Below are 21,354 nucleotides of genomic sequence, written 5' to 3'. Positions count from 1 at the left end.
TCCTCTTAGTAAAAGAATTCTGGACAAAACCAAAAATAGTAGGAGAACAAAGGTCCAAAATCAGGAACAAATTTTAAATATATCGCTCTTATTAACTTAAAAAAAATGCTAGGATAACAGGTGTTACATTAGCTTGCATTTTCTGAAGGATATAAAGTCTAAAGCTCAAATGTCTGTCAATCGTTACTGACTTCAATCCTCAGTTTTCTGCCAGAAAACCACATATTTTATGAGAAACACACATAAAATATGGCACAAAAATCTGGACAGTCTGCGAAATCCAACACAGTTGAGAGTTATGGGTAGCAATAGCTTACATGAATGCATCCAAGCACTAGGATGCATAATTATGCAGTTCTGGATTTATAAACAATCAGAAATGATCTTCTTCGGTTGTTTGAGAAGAAAACTGCAGACTAGTTAAGCCATCTGTCATCACTACATGCATGGTTTGTAGAATCTGCTAATGTTGGAAATACTGTAAAGGCCTTACAGACAGGGAGTTTCAGCCATGAACAATGTTTTAATTTGATGGTAAAAAACTTCATTAGACATGCACAAAATAAGTAGAACATGGTTTCTTCTTCTAGTTATTTTACATTAATTTCTTCCATTCAGTGAAAGAAAGTTCTCGCTATAGAATCAAATAAAAAGATAGCCCTCAGTACAAGATGATTCAAGAATTGTCTGCCAAGCAGAATTCTGCTTTTATATGTTGGGGAAGAAGCGAGAGCAACAGAAAGTATTGCTTCAGTATACAGTATACCAGGGCACAGGGCTGGGTGGTTTAAACATTAGTCCTAGGCTGTGGCTTCTGATAAACAATCTCATTGCTATTCTACAGATCTTAGGAAGAGGCTATAAGTGCTAAGCATCGAGTGTTGGGCTCAGCCAGACCACATAATTGACCCCTTTGATTTAAATCATACCATAGTACTGCCATTCACACTTCTATGCTTACAGTGATAGCAGGTGATATAGGCCTGCTAGGTAAACTCTTGGAAATCTTCAAGACTGATGACTGTACTGTGTACATGTGGAAAGCAAATATTACATTACATCTTAGGGCTTGCAGAGAGTGTGTTCTTTTAATGAACATACCTTTGCCCACTTTACTGACTGCATCTTTCATTTTGTGAATGTCTGAAAAAGTCTCCTTTTTGCACTGCAGATATAAATGCCTCAGAAATGCCAAAATGACTTTTGACCAATGTGTAACTGCAGACTATTTTGACACAACATGATGTGAACCCCTTTCTCACTAATTTCTACTAGTCTGACTAGACTAGGGCCCAGACTTGACTAAAAAAATGCCAAAATAAATCTGGTGAGTTCAAGTGAGATAAGTTTGTGTGATCTGTGAAGAATGTTTAGGGCACTGCTCTCAACATTTACAGAGTAGAACCTCGGTCATGAGTTGTAAGAAGTTAGCAGAATGTAGTTAGTTAGAATGTAGTTAGATTCAGTAAGTTCCAAATGAATTCTGGGACCAATTGCCAAAACACATATTGTTTTGATTTTTGACTGTTCAAAAACAAATCACAATCAATTAACGATTGCACAGTATTAAAACATCAAGCCTGGACTGCTGAAAAGCCAGAAGCTCAAACAATATGGGCTGTTACTTTGTCCCTTTCCCCACTGTATTGTAATCTCAGAGTTGGTATCTATAATTAGCAGGGGGACTGGGGAGGTGCAGATTTTGTGTTTTGTGGCATACCATTCCATCTTCCAGGTTTTTGGCAATCTAAACTCAATGTTTTATCTTTCTCTCTTTTGAGCATTCAGTCTTTAGTCAGGAACCCATATATATATTTATATATATCGGGCTGTTGGCTCAGAGTATTAAGCAGCTGTTGAAGAGTTGTTTCCTGTGGTCTAGGATTTAATTCCCTTAGCCTACACTGCCTAATTGTGTGACTCTGAGCAAGTCACTTAACTAGACACTGCTCCTGGGCTGAGGATGAAAAAGGTCCATGGAGGTCAATGCTCCACCCTCATTAACAGATGCAAAGAAAAGTAAAATATAGAATAAAGAGATACTTTGTAATTAGAGACATATTTTATATATCAGGCATCTAATAAGGACTTGGAAGAAAATGGGAAAATGATTTTAATCTGTTTCAAAAAACAAATGAAGAACAAAGCCATTAAAATGCCCACCCGTATGGAATAAGTATAGAAAGATTTATTAAATGACATTCTCATTATCAGCTCTCATTAGATCTATCCCCTAAATATGACTGTGTCCAAGACATGATATGTAAATACTGCAATGATCTTTTCTACATTTGTTTACAGCGATTCTGAAAAAGATCAGTCATGAAGTCAGTATCAAGAGTTTGGTTATATGAGTGATATTTGCATCTATTTTTTGCTACTGAGTTTAACTAGTACAAACCTATATATAGCTTTAAAATTTCTCCACACTATATTCTTAAATATGTTGTCTTAATTCCTATTCTGTTCATAGGTTGCTTATTTATTTATTTATTTAGTATTTATTTATTTTTACTTAGTTATCTGGATAGATGGGATAAAACAAAAATCTAAACAATTTTAGCCATTATCCAGACTGTGCAGCAAAAAAGAATTACAATCTATGGAGTTTGCTTGAAGACCGAGGCAAATGAAGAGTAATTTTTAAAGAATTAATAACAAACATTCAGTAGAATTCACATGAGAATCCAACTGAAAAAGTTATATTCAACGAGCATGCATCCAGTGACAGTTACATAGATATATAGTAAGTCATGAAGTAATTCTTCATTTAACATGTCACAGTACAACATAGGCAAATGAAATTAACAGGTTCATAGGTTCTAAGTTTATGGCCAAGGAGGCCATCAATGAACTCAACCATATCACCCATTATTAGTTGAAGATTAATAGTACCCCCCTTACAAAGGTTTTCTTCATATATCTCAGGTGCTAATCCATGGCTTCTGAGTCTATATGTATATATATATATATATATATATATATATATATATATATATACACACATGGGTGACCTACAACTTGTCTATCACTTATTTAGTCACAAGTCATCAAAATAAATATATAATTACATTTTATCTAATGATAGTTTTCATCCATCACTTATTTAGTCACAAGTCATCAAAATAAACATCTAATCACATTTTATCTAATGATATTTTTCAACACATTTTGCCAACTATAAATTTTCTTTTTTTAAAACACCTTTATTGAATTATCATTTGTAACACAGGCAGACTTACAGTACAATTATATAAAAGTAATCAAACTATATTAACAACTTCACATTTACAAAAACATTCTACATCACATACACTTTTATATATCATAGTCATTGCATTGCATAAATTATTCAATTCCTTCTTTCCCTTAAACCTCATTCCTCCTCCAAAACATTTTTTCTGCATGTATTTTCCCACAGTTTCAATTTCTTTCTATGCAATTTACTCCTACCCCTTTCCAAAGATCTCACTTAATTTTCTTTTATCTCTGTTACAATATTCACTATTTCAAGTATAGCTAGTTTAGATTTTGATTACCATTTTCTAGCAATTGCTTTTTTGGAAGTCACAATAATTAAACTTAACAAGGCTTTACTATGCCTAGGCAATTCAAATCCAGTATCCCAGCTCAAAAAAATAATTTCATTAATTTCACTCATTTGTTGGTCCAGTATTCCTGACAGAGTACTCCACAGAGAAATTTTAAAGTCTGCCAACTCATTATACTCCCAAAACATAAGGGCCAAGTTACCTTTTTCCTCCATCATACCTCCAACATTTTCCATCTACCCAAGGAAAAATTATTAGGACTCTACTTGGAGTATCAATGTATCAATGCAAAAATCCTAAATCTTCTAGACTTTGTTGCATATTTGGGAGCTGTACATATGTCCTCCCATTGTTTATTGTGAATTGCATATATAATCTCTCCTCCCAATCTTTTCTGGCCTCTTCTAATTGATTCCTATAGCTTTTGTGCAAAATTTTATATGCCCTACTAATTATCCCTTTTTTAACAGTAGCTTCTGTTCTATATTCAGTTAAAAACTCAACCAGTACATGTATTTCATTTAGGATTTCCCTATCCCTTTATCTTTGTCTATACTTTGATATCAATCCCTGATAGGGAAGGAAAGCACTAGCCTGCAATCCACATGTTTTCTTGGCCTCTTCCCATTGTACTACCTTTCCTTTTCTAATTATTTGTTCCCAATACCTTGTTTTTTTCCAGCTTCCTCCAGTAAATTCCAGCCTACTCTTGTCTAGTCTTTGTAACCCTAATTCTAGCCATCCCTGGCAGCAGAAACTTTTTTTCTCCATTCCTGTGTTGGCTTCATTCATAGTATAGTTTCTGTTAATTTATGAATATCATATTCTGTATGACTTGTTGCTAGTCTCTAAGTGTCTGTATCCAAAATCCTATTATTTCCTTATTTCTTGAATTACACCCCTGCTTCATTATCACCCTAATCCACTTAAATTTGTAGTTTTCTGCTTATGTTACGTAAAAGAGCCATTACTGTTAGCTCTAAAATATCCTTTCAAATCAGGTAATCCTAAACCTCCTTTTTCTGTTGGGAGGATCAACTTATCACACTTGACTTTTGCCCTTTTCCCCTCCCAAATAAAATCCTTCAACTCTTTTATTAATTACTGTCCACAGATTCTCCTCCAGTTGATAAAAATATGCCTGACTTGTGAATAAAACTAAAGGGACTAAAAGCATTTTTACTGCTTGCATCTTGCTATCCATATTCATAGCCAATTATAACTTTTTTGATCACTGATATGAGTTTTTTTAAAGATTTAAAGTAGTACTTCAGTTTGCTTTATTACAGTGTGCTGGATGGTGTGAGCTGGTGGTGCACTTCCAGTGTTTTTAATCTTTCTTCCAGTATAGTATGACCATGGAGTTTGTTATATAAGTTAGGTGACATCTGGTAGAGAAGTCCCTTACACGGGAATGTGCATGACCTCTGGAAAAAAAAAATTCTGTTTTTATTTATTTATTTTTTTTTTTTTTGGAGTTTGCTGGCTTAAATGAAGTGAATTTAGATCCATTTTATGCAGATATTCTGTTTTTTTAGATGAAATGATAGATACCCATATATTGGGACCAGTTTTAAAAGATCTGCTCTCAGTGTACGTGACCACTTACACTGAGAGCAGGTCTTTTGGAATCTGGTCCCCAGTGTAAGCCTGTTTTTTTTTTTTAAATAGGCCTTACAATGATGTAAGTCACTTACTCTGACAGCAAGTCTTTCAGAATCAAGGCAGACTTACACTGAGAGAAACTGTTTTAGAATATGGCCATGTATATATATATATATATATATATATATATATATATATATATATATATATATATATATATATATATATATAATTTATTGACTAGGTAAGCCCACTGGATACAATTGTTTGTTTTCAGGTGTGACTTGGCAGCAATGTCGGGATCATAGGTTCATAGGTGTGTACTAGGCTAACGGCCCTGGAGCCTATATAAGCCTGGCCCAAGAAGATTCCCTGGCATCATGCCACCCAAAGTTAGATTCCAGTTAAATAAGAGTTACACAGTAAGCAAATGAAGGTGGAAAGTATTAAACCCTGTACCCTTGGCACAGGAAGCAGCTTCTTAATAGTTCAGAGTTTTCGTCCTCTGTGCCAACTGCCAGACATGCATACACATGTGTGTGTGTGTGTGTGTGTGTGTGTGTGTGTGTGTGTGTGTGTGTGTGTGTGTGTGTGTGTGTGTGTGTGTGTGTGTGTGTGTGTGTGTGTGTGTGTGTGTGTGTGTGTGTGTGTGTGTGATAAATATACACAAAGAGAGACAGAGATATGTATATCCTAAAATCTACCATAATAAATGACTACCATAAAGATGTTTATCATTTTCATGACTGTGATATTTTTTTATTTATCTCAATGAAATGTCAGATCCCTGATAAAAGATTTGATAATACATGCAACTGGCACACTGGGTAGATATTTTTCTTTATCCAAAGTCTTGGCAGGATGATTAACAGTTTATCTGCACCCTGAGTATATTAACAATCCTACTAATATTCCACAAAAGCTACCGTATTCATACTACTCACAAAAAACTATCATAAAAGTTCACAAATTTCACATGCAAAATGAACAAGCACATAAACACTCAGCCTATAACAGCATAATCTGTCAGACCCTCAAGCTCAAATGTATCCTTACCCTTAAATAAAACAAGTAAAATAAAATAAAAAGTTAAAAAATAAAACAAAAAAAGTGAAACATGGACCACATCTCCCTTTCACTTTGGTGTAAAGAAAACATAAGCTTTAGATACTATACATAAATATATATTTATATACAAACACTCAAACACACACACACATATATATATATTATATATATATATATATATATATATATATATATATATATATATATATATATATATATATATACATGGTTTAACTTCATAATCTTGAATTACTGAAATCCCGAATTTCAGTAACTCGAGACTATAAAGTCGAACCATTCACAAGCAATCCACAATCCCGAATCACACAATCATGAGCATACATACACCATACACCACATAACACACATACCATTCCACCCACAGCACATAAACCACACAACCCTACACTACAGATAATCGGGGGGGGCAAGCCCCACTGCACCCACTACACCCCCTACTTATATATACCAACTCCGAAGTCGCACATAACAAAAAAAACTCACACCATGCCATCCTCCACTCGCTTGCACACAAATACACATCACACATACACAAACACCAACAAATCCAACACTCACACCTCCCTACCCTTACCCACACATACAATGTACAAAAACACACACAAACACTCACTCACCTGTAATTTCAGGCACCATAACACTACACATGATGCACCGGAAATGCATAAGCACAGATTCCAGATATTCAAATTCACTCTTATGCACTTTCAGCATTCTGGTTTTCGGCTTCATGGTCTCGAATTATACACTCCCCTGTTAAAATGCCAAGTTTTTGTGATATAAAAAATGAGACCACAATAAATCATTTCATAACTTTTCCCACCTTTAATGTGACCTATAATCTGTACAATTCAATTGAAAAACAAACAAATTTGTTAGCGGACAAAATATAAAAAATAAAAAAAAATGTACAATAAGCTGGTTGCATATGTGTGCACACCCTTAACCTAATACTTTGTTGAAGCAATTTTTGATTTAATTACAGCATTCAGTCTTCTTGGGTACACACCTGCCATCAATTAAAAAGAATCTGAATAACCCCAAATAAAGTTCTGCTGTCCTAGTTGGACTTTCCAGACATTTACTCAGTTGCCTGCTACAGCAAAAGCCATAGTTCACACCTGCCATCAATTAAAAAGAATCTGAATAACCCCAAATAAAGTTCTGCTGTCCTAGTTGGACTTTCCAGACATTTACTCAGTTGCCTGCTACAGCAAAAGCCATAGTTCACAGAGAGCTTACACAGCATCAAAGGGATCTCATTGTTGAACGGTATCAAGTCAGGAGAAGGGTACGAAAAAATTTCCACAGCATTGGATATACCATGGAACACAGTAAAGACAGTCATCAAAAAGTGGAGAAAATATGGGACAACAGTGATGTTGCAAAGAACTGGACGTCCCTTCAAAATTGATGAAAAGACAAGATGAAAACTGGTTAGGGAGGCTGCCAAGAGACCTACAATAATACTGAAAGAGCTGCAGGAATTTCTGGCAAGTACTGGTTGTGTACTACATGTGACAACAATCTCCCATATTCTCCATATGTCTGGACTATGGGGTAGGGTTGCAATACAGAAGCCTTTTCTTACACAGAAAAACATCCAGGCCCAGCTAAAATTTGCAGAACAATACAAGTCTCCCAAAAGTATGTGGAGAATGTGTTATGGTCTGATAAGACCAAGGCTGAACTTTATGACCATAATTCCAAAAGGTACATTTGGTGCAAAAACAACACTTCGCATCACCAAAAGAACACCATCCGCATGGTGAAGCATGGTGGTGGCAGTATCCTGCTTTGGCATTGCTTTTCTTCAGCGGGAACTGAGGCTTTAGTCAAGGTGGAGGGAATTATGAACAGTTCCAAATACCAGTCACTTTTGAGGCAAAAACTTCAGGCATCTGCAGAGGGTTGGGAGGGTGACTTAATGGTTAAGGTGTTTGCCTTACAAACACAAGATGCAAGGTTTGAGTCTCACAAGGGATAATTGGCTAGGCTTAAAATGGTTCGCAAGAGCAGTTAGTCTAGTACTAATCTATGAACCTTGCTATGAACCTATGAAGAAAGCTGAAGATGAAGAGGAATTTCACCTTTCAACACGACAATGACCCCCAGCATACATCCAAATCAACAAAAGAATGGCTTTACCAGAAGAAAATTAAAGTTTTGGAATGGCCCAGCCAGAGCCCAGACTTAAATCCAATAGAAAATCTGTGTGGTAACCTGAAGAGGGCTGTGCACAAGAGATGCCCTCGCAATCTGACAGATTTGGAGTGCTTTTGCAAGGAAGAGTGGGCAAATATTGCCAAGTCAAGATGTGCCATGCTGATAGACTCCTACCCAAGAAGACTGAATGCTGTAATTAAATCAAAAGGTGCTTCAACAAAGTATTCGTTTAAGGGTGTGCACACTTATGCAACCATCTATTGTACATTTTTTATTTTTTTTTTATATTTTTTTACCTAACAGATTTGTTTGTTTTTCAATTGAATTGTACAGTTTATAGGTCACATTAAATGTGGGAAAAGTTTTGAAATGATTTGTTGTGGTTTCATTTTTTTATATCACAAAAACCTGGCATTTTAACAGGGGTGTGTACAATTTATATATATATATATATATATATATATATATATATATATATATATAGGTTCATAGGTAGCAAAAAAAAAAAATGAAGAAATATTCCCTTTTGCTGCGGTGAACTGTCCAATAAATAATCCACAAACCAAAAGACAGCTGGTTCATCCAGGCTAACACTGTGCTGAAAAGCAAATAAACTGTCTGTGTAATCCAGTAATAAAAGTTTTGTTAAAATCCAGAATTTAATGAAAAGAATGAAATAAAACAAAATAAGAACAAAAATAATAAAAATTAAGCCCCTTGTCCAATGATAAGCGCTTTCGAATAGTTCTTCTTCAGATCGCATCTATCCCTCCAGCAAGTCTTATTTAATGTTATGGTGAGATTTAGATCCCTACAGCGTGCGGCTCTCGGGGATTTGTTATTTTTAGGTGGAGCATGTCCATCAATTCTGGGTTGGACATGGCCTTGTATGTCAGGCAGAGATCACCTCTGAGTAGGCGGTATGCAACCGAGTACAGCTGGAGTTTCTTCAGTCGGGTTGCATAGGGCATCTGTTTGAGGTCAGTGATCCTCCTGGTGAGGTACTGCTGTGGTCTTTCCAGCTGTTGCAGGTGTCTTGTAAGGTACATTCCAAATGGGGCTTTGTACTGTATGATGGGTCTGATGAGTGATGAGTAGAGGGGCACAATAACCTCTTTTGCTCTAGATGCGAACCCTTTTGTGATTAGGTGGGCCACATAGAAGCATTTTCTAACCACCTTGGCAATATGATTATCAAAGGAGAGATTATTATCTACTTGGGTCCCCAGATCCCTTATTTCATTTTCTGTATTTAGGGGACTACCACATATGTGGTAGTTCACGGGTACTTTGTTTTTTCCAAAGGGGATGACTATGCACTTTTTGGCATTTAGCTTGAGGCCATGATTTTGACACCAGGTATCCGTCTCTGTGAGACCCTTCTGGAGGATGTCTGTATCAGCCGGAGAGTCACTTATGGCCCCCAGTTTGCAGTCGTCTGTGAACTTGGTCAGCCATAGTCCTCCTGTGCTTGCCTGTACCTCTGAGAAGTATATACTGAACAGGAGGGCTCCCAGGACTGAGCCCTGGGGGACGTCACTTGTAACCGGTTTAAAGTTGGACCTAGGGCCTGCAACTCTCACTGTGTGGATTCTATCTGTGAGCCAACTGGCAACCCATCTCATGACATAGGGGTTTATGTTCAGGCTGGTGAGCTTGTCTATAATACCAGAAGGGGAATGGTGTCGAAAGACTTTGTGAGGTCTAGGTAGGCTGTGTGGACCTCCTTTCCCTCGTCTAAAGCCTTGGTAACTGTCTCAAAGAAGTCCACCAGGTTTAAGAGGCATGATCTGCCCTTAACAAAGCCAAACTGGGTAGGGTCCTGTGTTTGGAGGTTCCCAATGTCTCTGTTAATGAGTTCCATGATGATGGGCTCCATAGCCTTGCAGACCTGGCTAGTCAGGCTTATAGGGCGATAGTTCCTGGGGTCCATTGTGGCTCCACCTTTGTGGAGTGGGATAACTGTTGCTGTGCGCCACTCTATGGGTAAGTAGCCTGTACAGAGGCTGAGTTTGAACAGTGTGTTTAGGTGTATATGTATATATATATATATATATATATATATATATATATATATATATATATACATATATAATATATATATATATATGTATATATATATATATATATATATATATATATATATATATATATATGGGTGCCCTGCTTTTGGTCTAAATATTCATTTGCAAAATCTATTTAATCGATCGCATTTGGTCAATATATATAGATGGTCAACAGGTGTGTGAGACTGACAGTCCCCGCTAGGAAAATATTCCCTTTCAACAGGGATTGTGCAATCTCAGAGTTAGTATGTGTAATTAGGGTCTATATTACATCACCAAGCACTTAAAAAAGTGAATGGTGATGAATCAACCCTATGTAAATGAAAGCTTACAATTTTGAACTGTCAAAACAGCGATTTTTTTTCCTAGGGAAAAAAAATCGCTGTTTCAACAACATAAAAAAACATACTTTAAACATTACATTAAGTGGGGGCTTCACCCTCCACACGCCCCCTACTTAAATATAACAACTCCGAAACTGCACTACAGTGCCGAAAACAGCAAAGTAACAAAGCGGCCAAGCAAATTCTTTCCCAGGGAAAGAATTCGCTTAAAAGCTGCTTTGATATTTTGCCGTTTCAGGCTTTTGAGTTCGACCAAGATGTATTCAAAAGAATGCTTGTTCAGTCTTCTAATAGGGAATCTGTAATTAGCGGGGGGGTGTAGGGACCCACTGCAAAAAATGTTAGTCTTTGTATGTGCAAATGTTCCTTCTCAATGCATGCATGGTAAAATATTGACATTCAGTTTGTCAACATTTTTCATTCGACATTTTGGAGGATGACATACTGACTACTCATCCAAAGTGAGTAGATTCATACACACACACACACACACACACACACACACACACACACACACACACATATGGGTTTGGTCGCAGCATGCACTGATTTTGGTAATTTTTGTCAGGGGTTTAAGTGGTCGAATTATATTGCAGTCAAACTGTAACAATCCATTACATTTGGAAGAAATCAGTAATTGACTCAGCTGAAAAAATGTATATACATATATATGTGTATATATATATATATATATATATATATATATATATATATATATATATATATATATATATATATATATATATATATATGTGTCTGTGTGTATGCATGTGTGCTTGTAGATCTACTTCATATAGTCAACTTACCATTTCGCCAGCTTCTACATGAATGAAACCACATTGTTAAAAGCTTAAAATAATGAACTCCCAGAACATCATATTGTCCCCCTGGGAAACTAACCACTTGGCCACCAACAATTAAAATAGAAACATAAGCAAATTAAACCCATGAAAGTGGGGAGGGGCTTCACTAAATATACCAACTCCAAGACTGCACTATAGTGGAGAAAAGTGCAAAGTTCACCATGGTAGCCAAGTTGTTAGTTTCCTGGAGGGAAAATATGATGTTCCAGGAGTTCATTATTTTAAGCTTTTGACAACGTGGTCTCGATCATGTAAAAGTCAAAATGATAAGTCAACTATCTGAAGTTGATCCATGTATGCATATATGGGAAGTAGAAGATATTAACATAGATTATAGCAACTGAGCTTCCTGAACACCAGCATGTCATAAGGCTGACAAGTGAACCTATGAACATATGAAAATATAGTTTGTTATTGAATTTACTATTACATTTGTGTCTTATGAGTATCTGTTCAAGAATGTAGAAATGAATAATATCAGAGAAAGCAGTGAGAGATCGTGATCACATTTACTGCACTACAGCCAAGCATCATGAATTTGCAGAAGCATGCACTACAATGCACCTCACCAGGCACTAGCTACGTAGGACACATAAGCTGTAACCCATTAGCTTACCAGTAGGAGTTGATATGCAAACAGGGATGAACAATGAGAACTGTCTTACAAACAACCTATAGAATACATTTATGACCCCAGGTCAAGTGAAATAACAATGAAATGTTGCTCGTCAGTATAATACCTTAATTAAACAGGAACATTTTTTAATAATTGTGATACAAAATCCCTTACAAACATATCGAATTATAGTTATCAGAGACTGTTTATATTACAATATAACTTAGGGGTAGATCAGCTAAAAAGAATTATTTATAAATTTTGGTATTTGATAAGTAGTGACACAAGTTTGGTAAAATTATTGGGATCTAAACCAAATTTTATATATAAAATGGGTAAAAATATGAAGTTTCTTATGGAATATAGATACACAGAGAAGAAAAGTAAAAATTTTTTGAGTAACAACACAAGAAGTAGTAAATGTGGATTCTGCAATCAATGCAGATATATGTCTTTGGAAAGTAAAATAAAATTACAGAATGGATTGAAATCTAACATAAGATGTAGATATGGGAATTGCAATACAAAAAAATGTAGTATATTTAGCTAAATGTGGAAAATGTTCAAGTTTTTACGTTGGAAAGACAGAAAGATGTCTTAAAAGACGTATATATGACCACATATACAGTATTAAGACCAAGGATAAAACTAATGCCTTATTCCGGCATGTTGATACTGAAGGCGATGACCATAATTTTATGTTTAGCATTCTTGATACTATTGAAATGGATCCCAGAGGTGGTGATATTAAAAGTTTACTAGCATACAAAGAAACGTGGTGGCAAATATGCTTAGACGCCACCACTTCTCCTGGATTAAATGAATTTATATCAACCAAATCGTTGTTATTAGTATAAAGTGATACAAAATGATTATAAGATATATATATATTTATTATTTATTAACTATATATTTATGTAACTTATTTATTTAATAATATAAGTGAATTTTTATCAAATTTTAGTAGTTATTTTATCATTAATTTTATGGTAAATAGTTAATATTGGATTAGTTGGTTGTTAAAATGAATCAATTTTAATGAATATGGTATAGTCCATTTCCATCTTTGTTGTCCCTAGAGTTACTATTATCATTATTTATTTATTTATTTATTTATTATTAAGCATCCAGCAAGATAATTCATCTAAAAAATTTTAAATAAATAATATTTAAAAAAAATATATAAAAAATAAAAAACAATTTATCTGCATAAGAATATTTTATTATTTTTTTATTTGTATATATATTAACTATTACTATCACACATATAAAAAATTCCTTTTAAGTATATATTTTCAAATATTAATGGGTTTGTTTATATTGTTTATATATTACGCATACTTATACGTATGTTCCTATTTAATTAAAGTATTATACTGACGAGCAGCATTTGATTATAAATGTGTAGTTGCTTCGTTTGAACTGAGAATTTTAAGGTTAGGAGACTCTTATGTAGTGGTAAGATTGTTCTTCATTTAGTTATTTATTCAGTTATTTACTCAATAATGTGTTAGTTTGACTTTAAATGGAATGAGCAGTTTTGGTGCCATAAAGTTTATATAAGTAGCAGATTAACTTGAAAGTAGTAGTTCTGATGAAGACCAGTTACTATGGTTGAAAGCGCTTAACTCTGTTTGCTACATATCTCGTCTGTCTGTTTTATTTGCTTGTCGTTTTAGTTTGTGTTTGTGCTTTGTGACAATGAACTGTGGATTATTTTTGGCAGTCGTTGGCACCTATTGGTGTTTTCCAAAGGCATTTTTGGAGGTATTGTGAAGTTAGTCTTATTCTGAAATAACAATGAGCTGTTCATTAAAACATATATAAATAATGTATTTTATGGAAACTGGAGCTAGATCTGATGAGGCTCTGTTAAGGGTGAAAGCACTGTTTGTGGCCATGCTTCTGGCACCATTCATTAGTTTGGTTAAGGCCCTCTTGGAGGTTGTTCACATAACTGTGGGAATTTAAGATAGCACGCAGCTTGCAGTCATCTGCACACTTGGTCAGCCACAGATCACTGGTTTTGCCTTGCACTTCAGAAAAGTATATCCTAAACAGCAGAGGCCCCAAGATAGATTCTTGGGGTATACCACTTGTTATGGGTCTACTACTAGAGGTGGCTTCCCCTATTTTGACTTGAGTGGGTTCTATCAGTGAGCCAGTTAGCTACCCATCTGGTAATGTATGGGTTGATGCCTAGCTGGGAGAGTTCATCTATTATGCCCGAGTGGAGAATAGTGTTGAAGGCTTTGGCTAGGTCAAGGTAGGCAGTGTGCACTGTCTTCCCCTCGTCCGTGGCGACTGTTTCAAAGCTACAGTTTGTTTCTTTTTTCCTGGTTTTAAAGAAGCTCAGCCAGCAACTTTGATGCTGAAGAAGTCCCAGTAATCTCTGTGGTTTAATGTTTTCCTTAAGGGTAGGAGATGTCTCACCCCCTAAGGCTGGAAAACTATTGCAACTCACTACAAGGATGTGTTCTTTTCTGTACCTTGATCTATATGTCTGCTAGAGAAGCAAATCAGTTTCCAAAAGATTGAGTGGGCAACAACTGGCTGTTTACAAAATAATCCCATGTAAAGCTTGATATACCAGTGTTTCTACTGGAACAAACCCAGCAAACTGACTTAAAGAGCCATGTCAGTATACACAGAAGCCCCAGTGGGACCTTGTTCAGACCAAGAACTTACAGACACCATCTTCAATCTGATACAATTACCAAACTAACCCTTGTGCCATGGAGGTTAATGGAAACAATTACTTTGACATAGAAAGCCCATCAAATGTTAAAAAACATTTAAAGAAAATTAAGCACATTCAATGGGAAAAAAATCTACCTAAATACAAACTTAGAAAACAAGTTTGTACCCAGAGAAATAAGGCTGTACAGGAAAAATGGTTTAGAATAATGGTGTTCCTGATTTGGACAAGAAATTGAATAACACCCTGGAAGACACTTTATACTTACTGAAATCTTACTCGGAACAACAAGCCATCACAGGAGCAGCTTTAGTACAACTGGAAGAAAAAAATCAGACCCACACATCAAGAGGGTTTTCCTATGGATGTATTTAAATAAATTAGAAAGAGACTGTCCAAATTTGAAACTTACGTTAAGACAAAGAAACTTAAGAAACTTACAAGAGATGAAAAGGACTATGGCAGGAATGGCAAGGTTGGAAAAAAGGCAGAAACAGATCTGCATGACCAATCTGTAAGACTTGGAAATCTTGGCCCTTCTGGAATATCCAAGCAGCATAATGACCAGGCAATAAATAGCAACAATACTAATAGGACTGATGACCAAGCTACTGTTATTAATCCCTTGACAGAACTGTAGACCCCTCCAGGATCAACAGTGACTTGGCACCATATTGCAATGAATATAATTTTCCTGTGCCTTTCAGAGCAGCCCCTGTGGACAAAACTCCACAGAAGAGACAAGAAAGAAGATTGTCACTGGTCTACTTCATACAACAGATACCATGCAACAAGAGGAGAATGCACTAATTTTATTTTAACTAGAAGTGGTACAAATACACAAGAGGAATAGCTATGGGCACACCAATGACCCCAAGCCTGCCAAACATAGCAAAGTAGGAAGAAAACATAATCTACAACTCTGATTTCTTCCCATATGTGAACTATTATCACTTTATTGATGATATTTTCATCTCATGGAACAGCTCAGTGGACAAACTTAAGGAGTTTTTTGACTACATTGAAAATTCCAACATTTTCTGCAGTTCACAAAACACTGCAGCTTTGAAAAGGTAGAATTCATGGGTTTAGTTCATGGTTCTTTTTCCTGATTTTAAGAAGGCTCAGCCAGCAACTTTGATGCTAAAAAATAACAGGTTTCCATATTGTTTAATGTTTTTCCTTAAGGGTGGAAGACAACTTATCCCCTATGGCTATAAAACTATTGCACCTTACTACACATATTTATTTTTTATAATATAAATATATATATATATATATATATATATATATATATATATATATATAGGGCGGAAGACAACTTATCCCCTATGGCTATAAAACTATTGCACCTTACTACACATATTTATTTTTATAATATATATATATATATATATATATATATATATATATATATATATATTTATTTATATTATATATATATATATATATATATATATATATATATATATTTGTGTGTGTGTGTGAATTCAAATTGTTCTATCATGGTGTGGATGGCAGGAGAAATGGGGTAGGGGTTATCCTAAAGGAACAGTATGCCAAGAGTGTTGTGGAGGTGAAGAGAGTGTCTGATAGAGTGATGTTTATGAAGCTTGAAATTGATGGTGTAATGATGAATGTTGTTAGTGCATTTGCTCCACAAGTTGGGTGTGCGATGGATGAGAAAGAAAAATTTTGGAGAGAGTTGGATGAAGTGGTGGTGAGTGTACCCAAGGGTTAGAGATTAGTGATTGGCGCGGACTTCAATAGGCATGTTGATGAAGTGAACAGAGGGGATGAGGAAGTGATGGGTAGGTATGGTGTTAAGGAGAGAAATGCAGAAGGTCAGATGATTGTGGATTTTGCAAAAAGGATGGACATGGCTGCGGTGAATACATATTTTAAGAAGAGGGAGGAGCATAGGGTGATGTACAAATGGAGGAAGATGCACACAGGTGGATTATATCCTATGTAGGAGGGCCAGTCTGAAGGAGATTGGTGACTGTAAAGTGGTGACAGGGGAAAGTGCAGTTAAGCAGCATAGACTGGTGGTCTGTAGGATAACGTTGGTGATCAAGAAGAGGAGGAGGAGTGTGAAAGCAGTGCCAAGTATTAAATGGTGGAAGTTAAAAAAGGGTGATTGTGGGGTGGAGTTCAGGGAAGAGTTAAGACAGGCACTGGGAGGCAGTGAAGAGTTACCGAATAGCTGGGTAACTTCAGCAGAGCTAGTAATGGAGACTGCTAGAAAGGTGCTTGGTGTGACATCTGGACAGAGGAAGGAGGACATGGATACCTGGTAGTGGAATAAGGAAGTACAAGAGAGTATACAGAGGAAGAGGCTGGTGAAGAAGAAGTGGGATTGTCAAAGAGATGAAGAAAGTAGACATGAGTATAAGGAGATGAGGCGCATGGCAAAGAGAGAGGTGGCAAAGGCTAAGGATAAGGCATATGGAGAGTTTTATGAGTGATTGGACACTAAAGAAGGAGAAAAGGACCTGTACCGATTGGCTAGACAGAGGGACAGAGCTGGGAAAGATGTGCAGCAGATAAGGGTGATAAAGGACAGTGAGAGAAACTTACTCACAAGTGAGGAAAGTGTGTTGAGTAGATGGAAAGAGAACTTTGAAGGGCTGATGAACGAAGAGAATGAGAGAGAGAGAAGGTTGGATGATGTGGGGATAGTGAATCAGGAAGTGAAACAGATTAGCAAGGAAGAAGTAAGGACAGCTATGAAGAGGATGAAGAATGGAAAGGCTGTTGGCCAGATGACATACCAGTGGAAGCATGGAGGTGCTTAGGAGAAATGGCAGTGGAATTTTTAACCAGATTGTTTAATGAAATTTTGGAAAGTCAGAGGATGCCTGAGGAGTGGAGAAAATTTTTTTGGTATCTATCTTTAAGAATAAGGGTGATGTGCTGAGCTGCAGTAACTACAGAGGGAAAAAATTGATCAGTCACAGCTTGAAGTTATGGGAAAGAGTAGTGGAAGCTAGGTTAAGAAGGAAGGTGATGATTAGTGATCAGCAGTATGGGTTCATGCCAGGAAAGAACATTACAGATGTAATATTTGCTCTGCGAGTATTGTTGGAGAAATACAGAGAAGGTCAGAAGGAGTTGCATTGTGTCTTTGTGGACTTAGAGAAAGCATATGACAGGGTGCCTAGAGAGGAGTTGCGGTATTGTATGAGGAAGTCGGGAGTGGCAGAGAAGTATGTAAGAGTGGTACGGGATATGTACGAGGATAGTGTGACATTGGTGATGACTGCGGTGGGAGTGACAGATACGTTTAAGGTGGAGGTGGGATTACATCAAGGATCAGCTCTGAGCCCTTTTTTATTTGCAGTAGTGATGGACAGGTTGATAGATGAGATCAGACAGGAGGCCTCGTGGACTATGATGTTTGCAGATGACATTGTGATCTGTAGTTAGAGTAGGAACCAGGTTGAGGAGACCCTGGAGAGACGGAGATATGCTTTAGAGAGGGGAGGAATGAAGGTCAGCAGGGCTAAAACAGAATATATGCGTGTAAATGAGAGGAAGGATAGAGGAATGGTGAGGATGCAGGGAATAGAGGTAGCGAAGGTGAATGAGTTTAAGTACTTGGGATCAACAGTTCAGAGTAATGGTGAGTGTGGAAGAGAGGTGAAGAAGAGAGTACAGGCAGGGTGGAATGGGTGGAGAAGAGTGTCAGGAGTGATTTGTGACAGACGGGTACCAGTAAGAGTAAAAGGGAAGGTCTACAAGAGGGTAGTGAGACCAGCTACGTTATATGCGTTGGAGATGGTGGCATTGCTAAAAAGGCAGGAGTCAGAGCTGGATGTGGCAGAGTTAAAGATGTTAAGATTTGCACTGGGTGTGACTAGGATGGACAGGATTAGGAATCAGTATATTAGAGGGTCAGCTCAGGTTGGACAGTTTGGAGACAAAGCAAGAGAGGCGAGATTGCATTGGTTTAGACATGTGCTGAGGAGGGATGCTGGGTATATTGGGAAAAGGATGCTAAGGATGGAGCTGCCGGGTAAGAGGAAAAGAGGAAGGCCTAAGATAAGGTTTATGGATGTGGTGAGAGAGGACATGCAGGCGGTTGGTGTGAAAGAGCATGATGCAGAGGACAGATGCAGAGAAATGGAAACAGATGATCCGCTGTGGCGACCCCTAACGGGAACAGCCGAAAGAAGATGATGATATATATACACACACACACACACATATATATATATATATATATCTATATCTATCTATATATATACACACACACACACACACACACACGCACACACACACACACACACACACACACATATGGAGTACTGTTTATCAGATGCTGTGTTTATTGTTATATGCTATTATTGAATACCTGCAAACTGATAATTGCATACAGACATATATGTTTGTGATTATTGCCAGAGCATTGCAATGACACAGTGTGCCTAGAGATTCAGTGTGCCTTGGCTTTTGGGGTTGTTTGATACTGGAGTAGTGATGTAGGTATGCGGAGCTGAGTTGAGTAACTGCCAGTAGATTCTCAGGTAGAGCTCCAGCAGTGATTGATTTTGTTGGGAGTATTCAGTGGTGCATTTATGGAGTTATATTGTAGGAACATGGAGGTAGAGATGAGACACTATTGGTGAATTGGCTTATAGTGCTCCAGCAGTGATTCACTGCTTCTGGGACTCACCTTTGTTTGTGGAGTGGTGTGATCATGGAGTTAGTTTATATAAGTTGGGGGAGCAGGAGCCCCAAACCCTGTGTAAAAGATGTATGTTGTATTGTACATGATTTTAGAAGTTTTATACTTTAACAGCAGGTATGAGTTAGTGTATTTGGTAAAGAGACTTACAATAATATGTACTTTTCAGAGAATGCATTGAGATTTTTTAGAAAAGTGTACCTTAAAGGAATGCTACATTTGATAACTTTTAACAAATTGATATATATGTATGTACATATATATATGTATGTGTGTATATATATATATATATATATATATATATATATATATATATATATATATATATATATATATATATATATATATACATATATATATATATATATATATATATATATATATATATATATATATATATATATATTTTTGTGTGTGTGTGTGTGTGTGTGTGTGCACGCGCGCGCCTTGGTAACTTTTTAAATTGTTTGAACCATAATGAACCTTGTTGTAATGATGTGATGTTTGGGTTTATCTATCTATGCCACTGGTAAAAATGATTCCCTTAACCCCTTAGAGACTTATTTTATCCAGTTGTGGCTGAAATAATTATTTAAGTGCTGTACTAAACACAGCTTTTGTCTTTCTGTTTCAGATACTCCAATGTTCCTACCTTGGAGCTGGACAAGTTTATAGAAGATGTACGGTAAGTGGGGCTTTATATTTGTATGCATGTTCTGCTGATGCTGTTATCCCATAAAGCCAGAGGATACCATCCTTCACTATTAGTGTTCACAATGATGTATCCAGGATAAGAGGAAAGATAAAAGCAGACTATCCTTCTGGAGTTATGAAGTAAAAAAATTTATTGTTGATGCTTTTCCCATGACCTGCCCAGACAGAGAAGTTGGTAAATCTGACCACAAAAGGATACAGCAAATCATAAACAAGCCTGTCTTCTGGCTGCTAGTGTATCAGCAGTGCTTGCCTTTGTTATAACTCAGCTGGCAGTACTGCACTGGAAACTGTTGCCTTTGTGCCAAGACATGTGGAAGCAAAAGAGGTTCTTGAAGCAGACGACGTTCAGTAATAGAGAGCCAAACCTGTGAAAAAAAAACCCGGTCTGCTTACCTTAGCAGATTTCCGGTTGCAGTTTTATTGCTTAAACTTTAGTGTCTACCCCTTTCATTCCAGTCCGGCTGTCCCATGACTGTAAGGTTGCCACCTTTTCAAATGCCCAAAGTGGGACACCTTTTGTAGAAATGTGAGATTTTGCAGGACAAAACATACCCACGGCCAGTGCAAAGGCCAGAATTTTAATTTTTTGCCTAAATAAAAGCTTATTTTTGTTGCATTTGACTTGCTCGTGCTATTTCATATAATATTTATATGTTCCAGATACAAAATAACAGTTTTATGCAATTGTTAAAAAAAACTTAAGAAATATATTTTGTCTTAAAATCTCAGGACATTTGCCATTTTTTTGTTTTTTTCGCAGGACACAACTGCCCAAAGTGGGACTGTCCCTCGCAAAGAGGGACAGGTGGTAACCCTACATGACTGACTTCCACTCATTGCACAGGCTTCTGCTCACTACTGGTTCCAGTTCCAGAATTCTCCATTTAGTACCCCCAACTTCTAGTAATTCAAAGAAAAAATTATCAGATGGTTAATTCTGCGATCTGCC

General features: G+C 36.6%; 1 protein-coding gene across 2 annotated transcripts in view; it reads left to right on the top strand.

Moving 5' to 3' along the window:
- NRBP2 (nuclear receptor binding protein 2) overlaps nt 1–21,354 on the top strand; it is a 1,106,111-nt gene that overhangs the window by 918,676 nt on the left and 166,081 nt on the right. For both annotated transcript variants that reach the window (XM_044067493.1, XM_044067492.1), the window contains exon 13: nt 20,323–20,373. In XM_044067493.1, coding sequence (XP_043923428.1) covers nt 20,323–20,373 — 51 coding nt within the window. The remainder of the gene's footprint in view (nt 1–20,322; nt 20,374–21,354) is intronic.

Source organism: Protopterus annectens, chromosome 3.part1, assembly GCF_019279795.1.
Source record: "Protopterus annectens isolate FY-2018-M chromosome 3.part1, PAN1.0, whole genome shotgun sequence".
In the NCBI taxonomy this organism is placed as follows: Eukaryota; Metazoa; Chordata; order Ceratodontiformes; family Protopteridae; genus Protopterus; species Protopterus annectens.
This window is presented reverse-complemented; position numbering and strand designations above follow the sequence as displayed.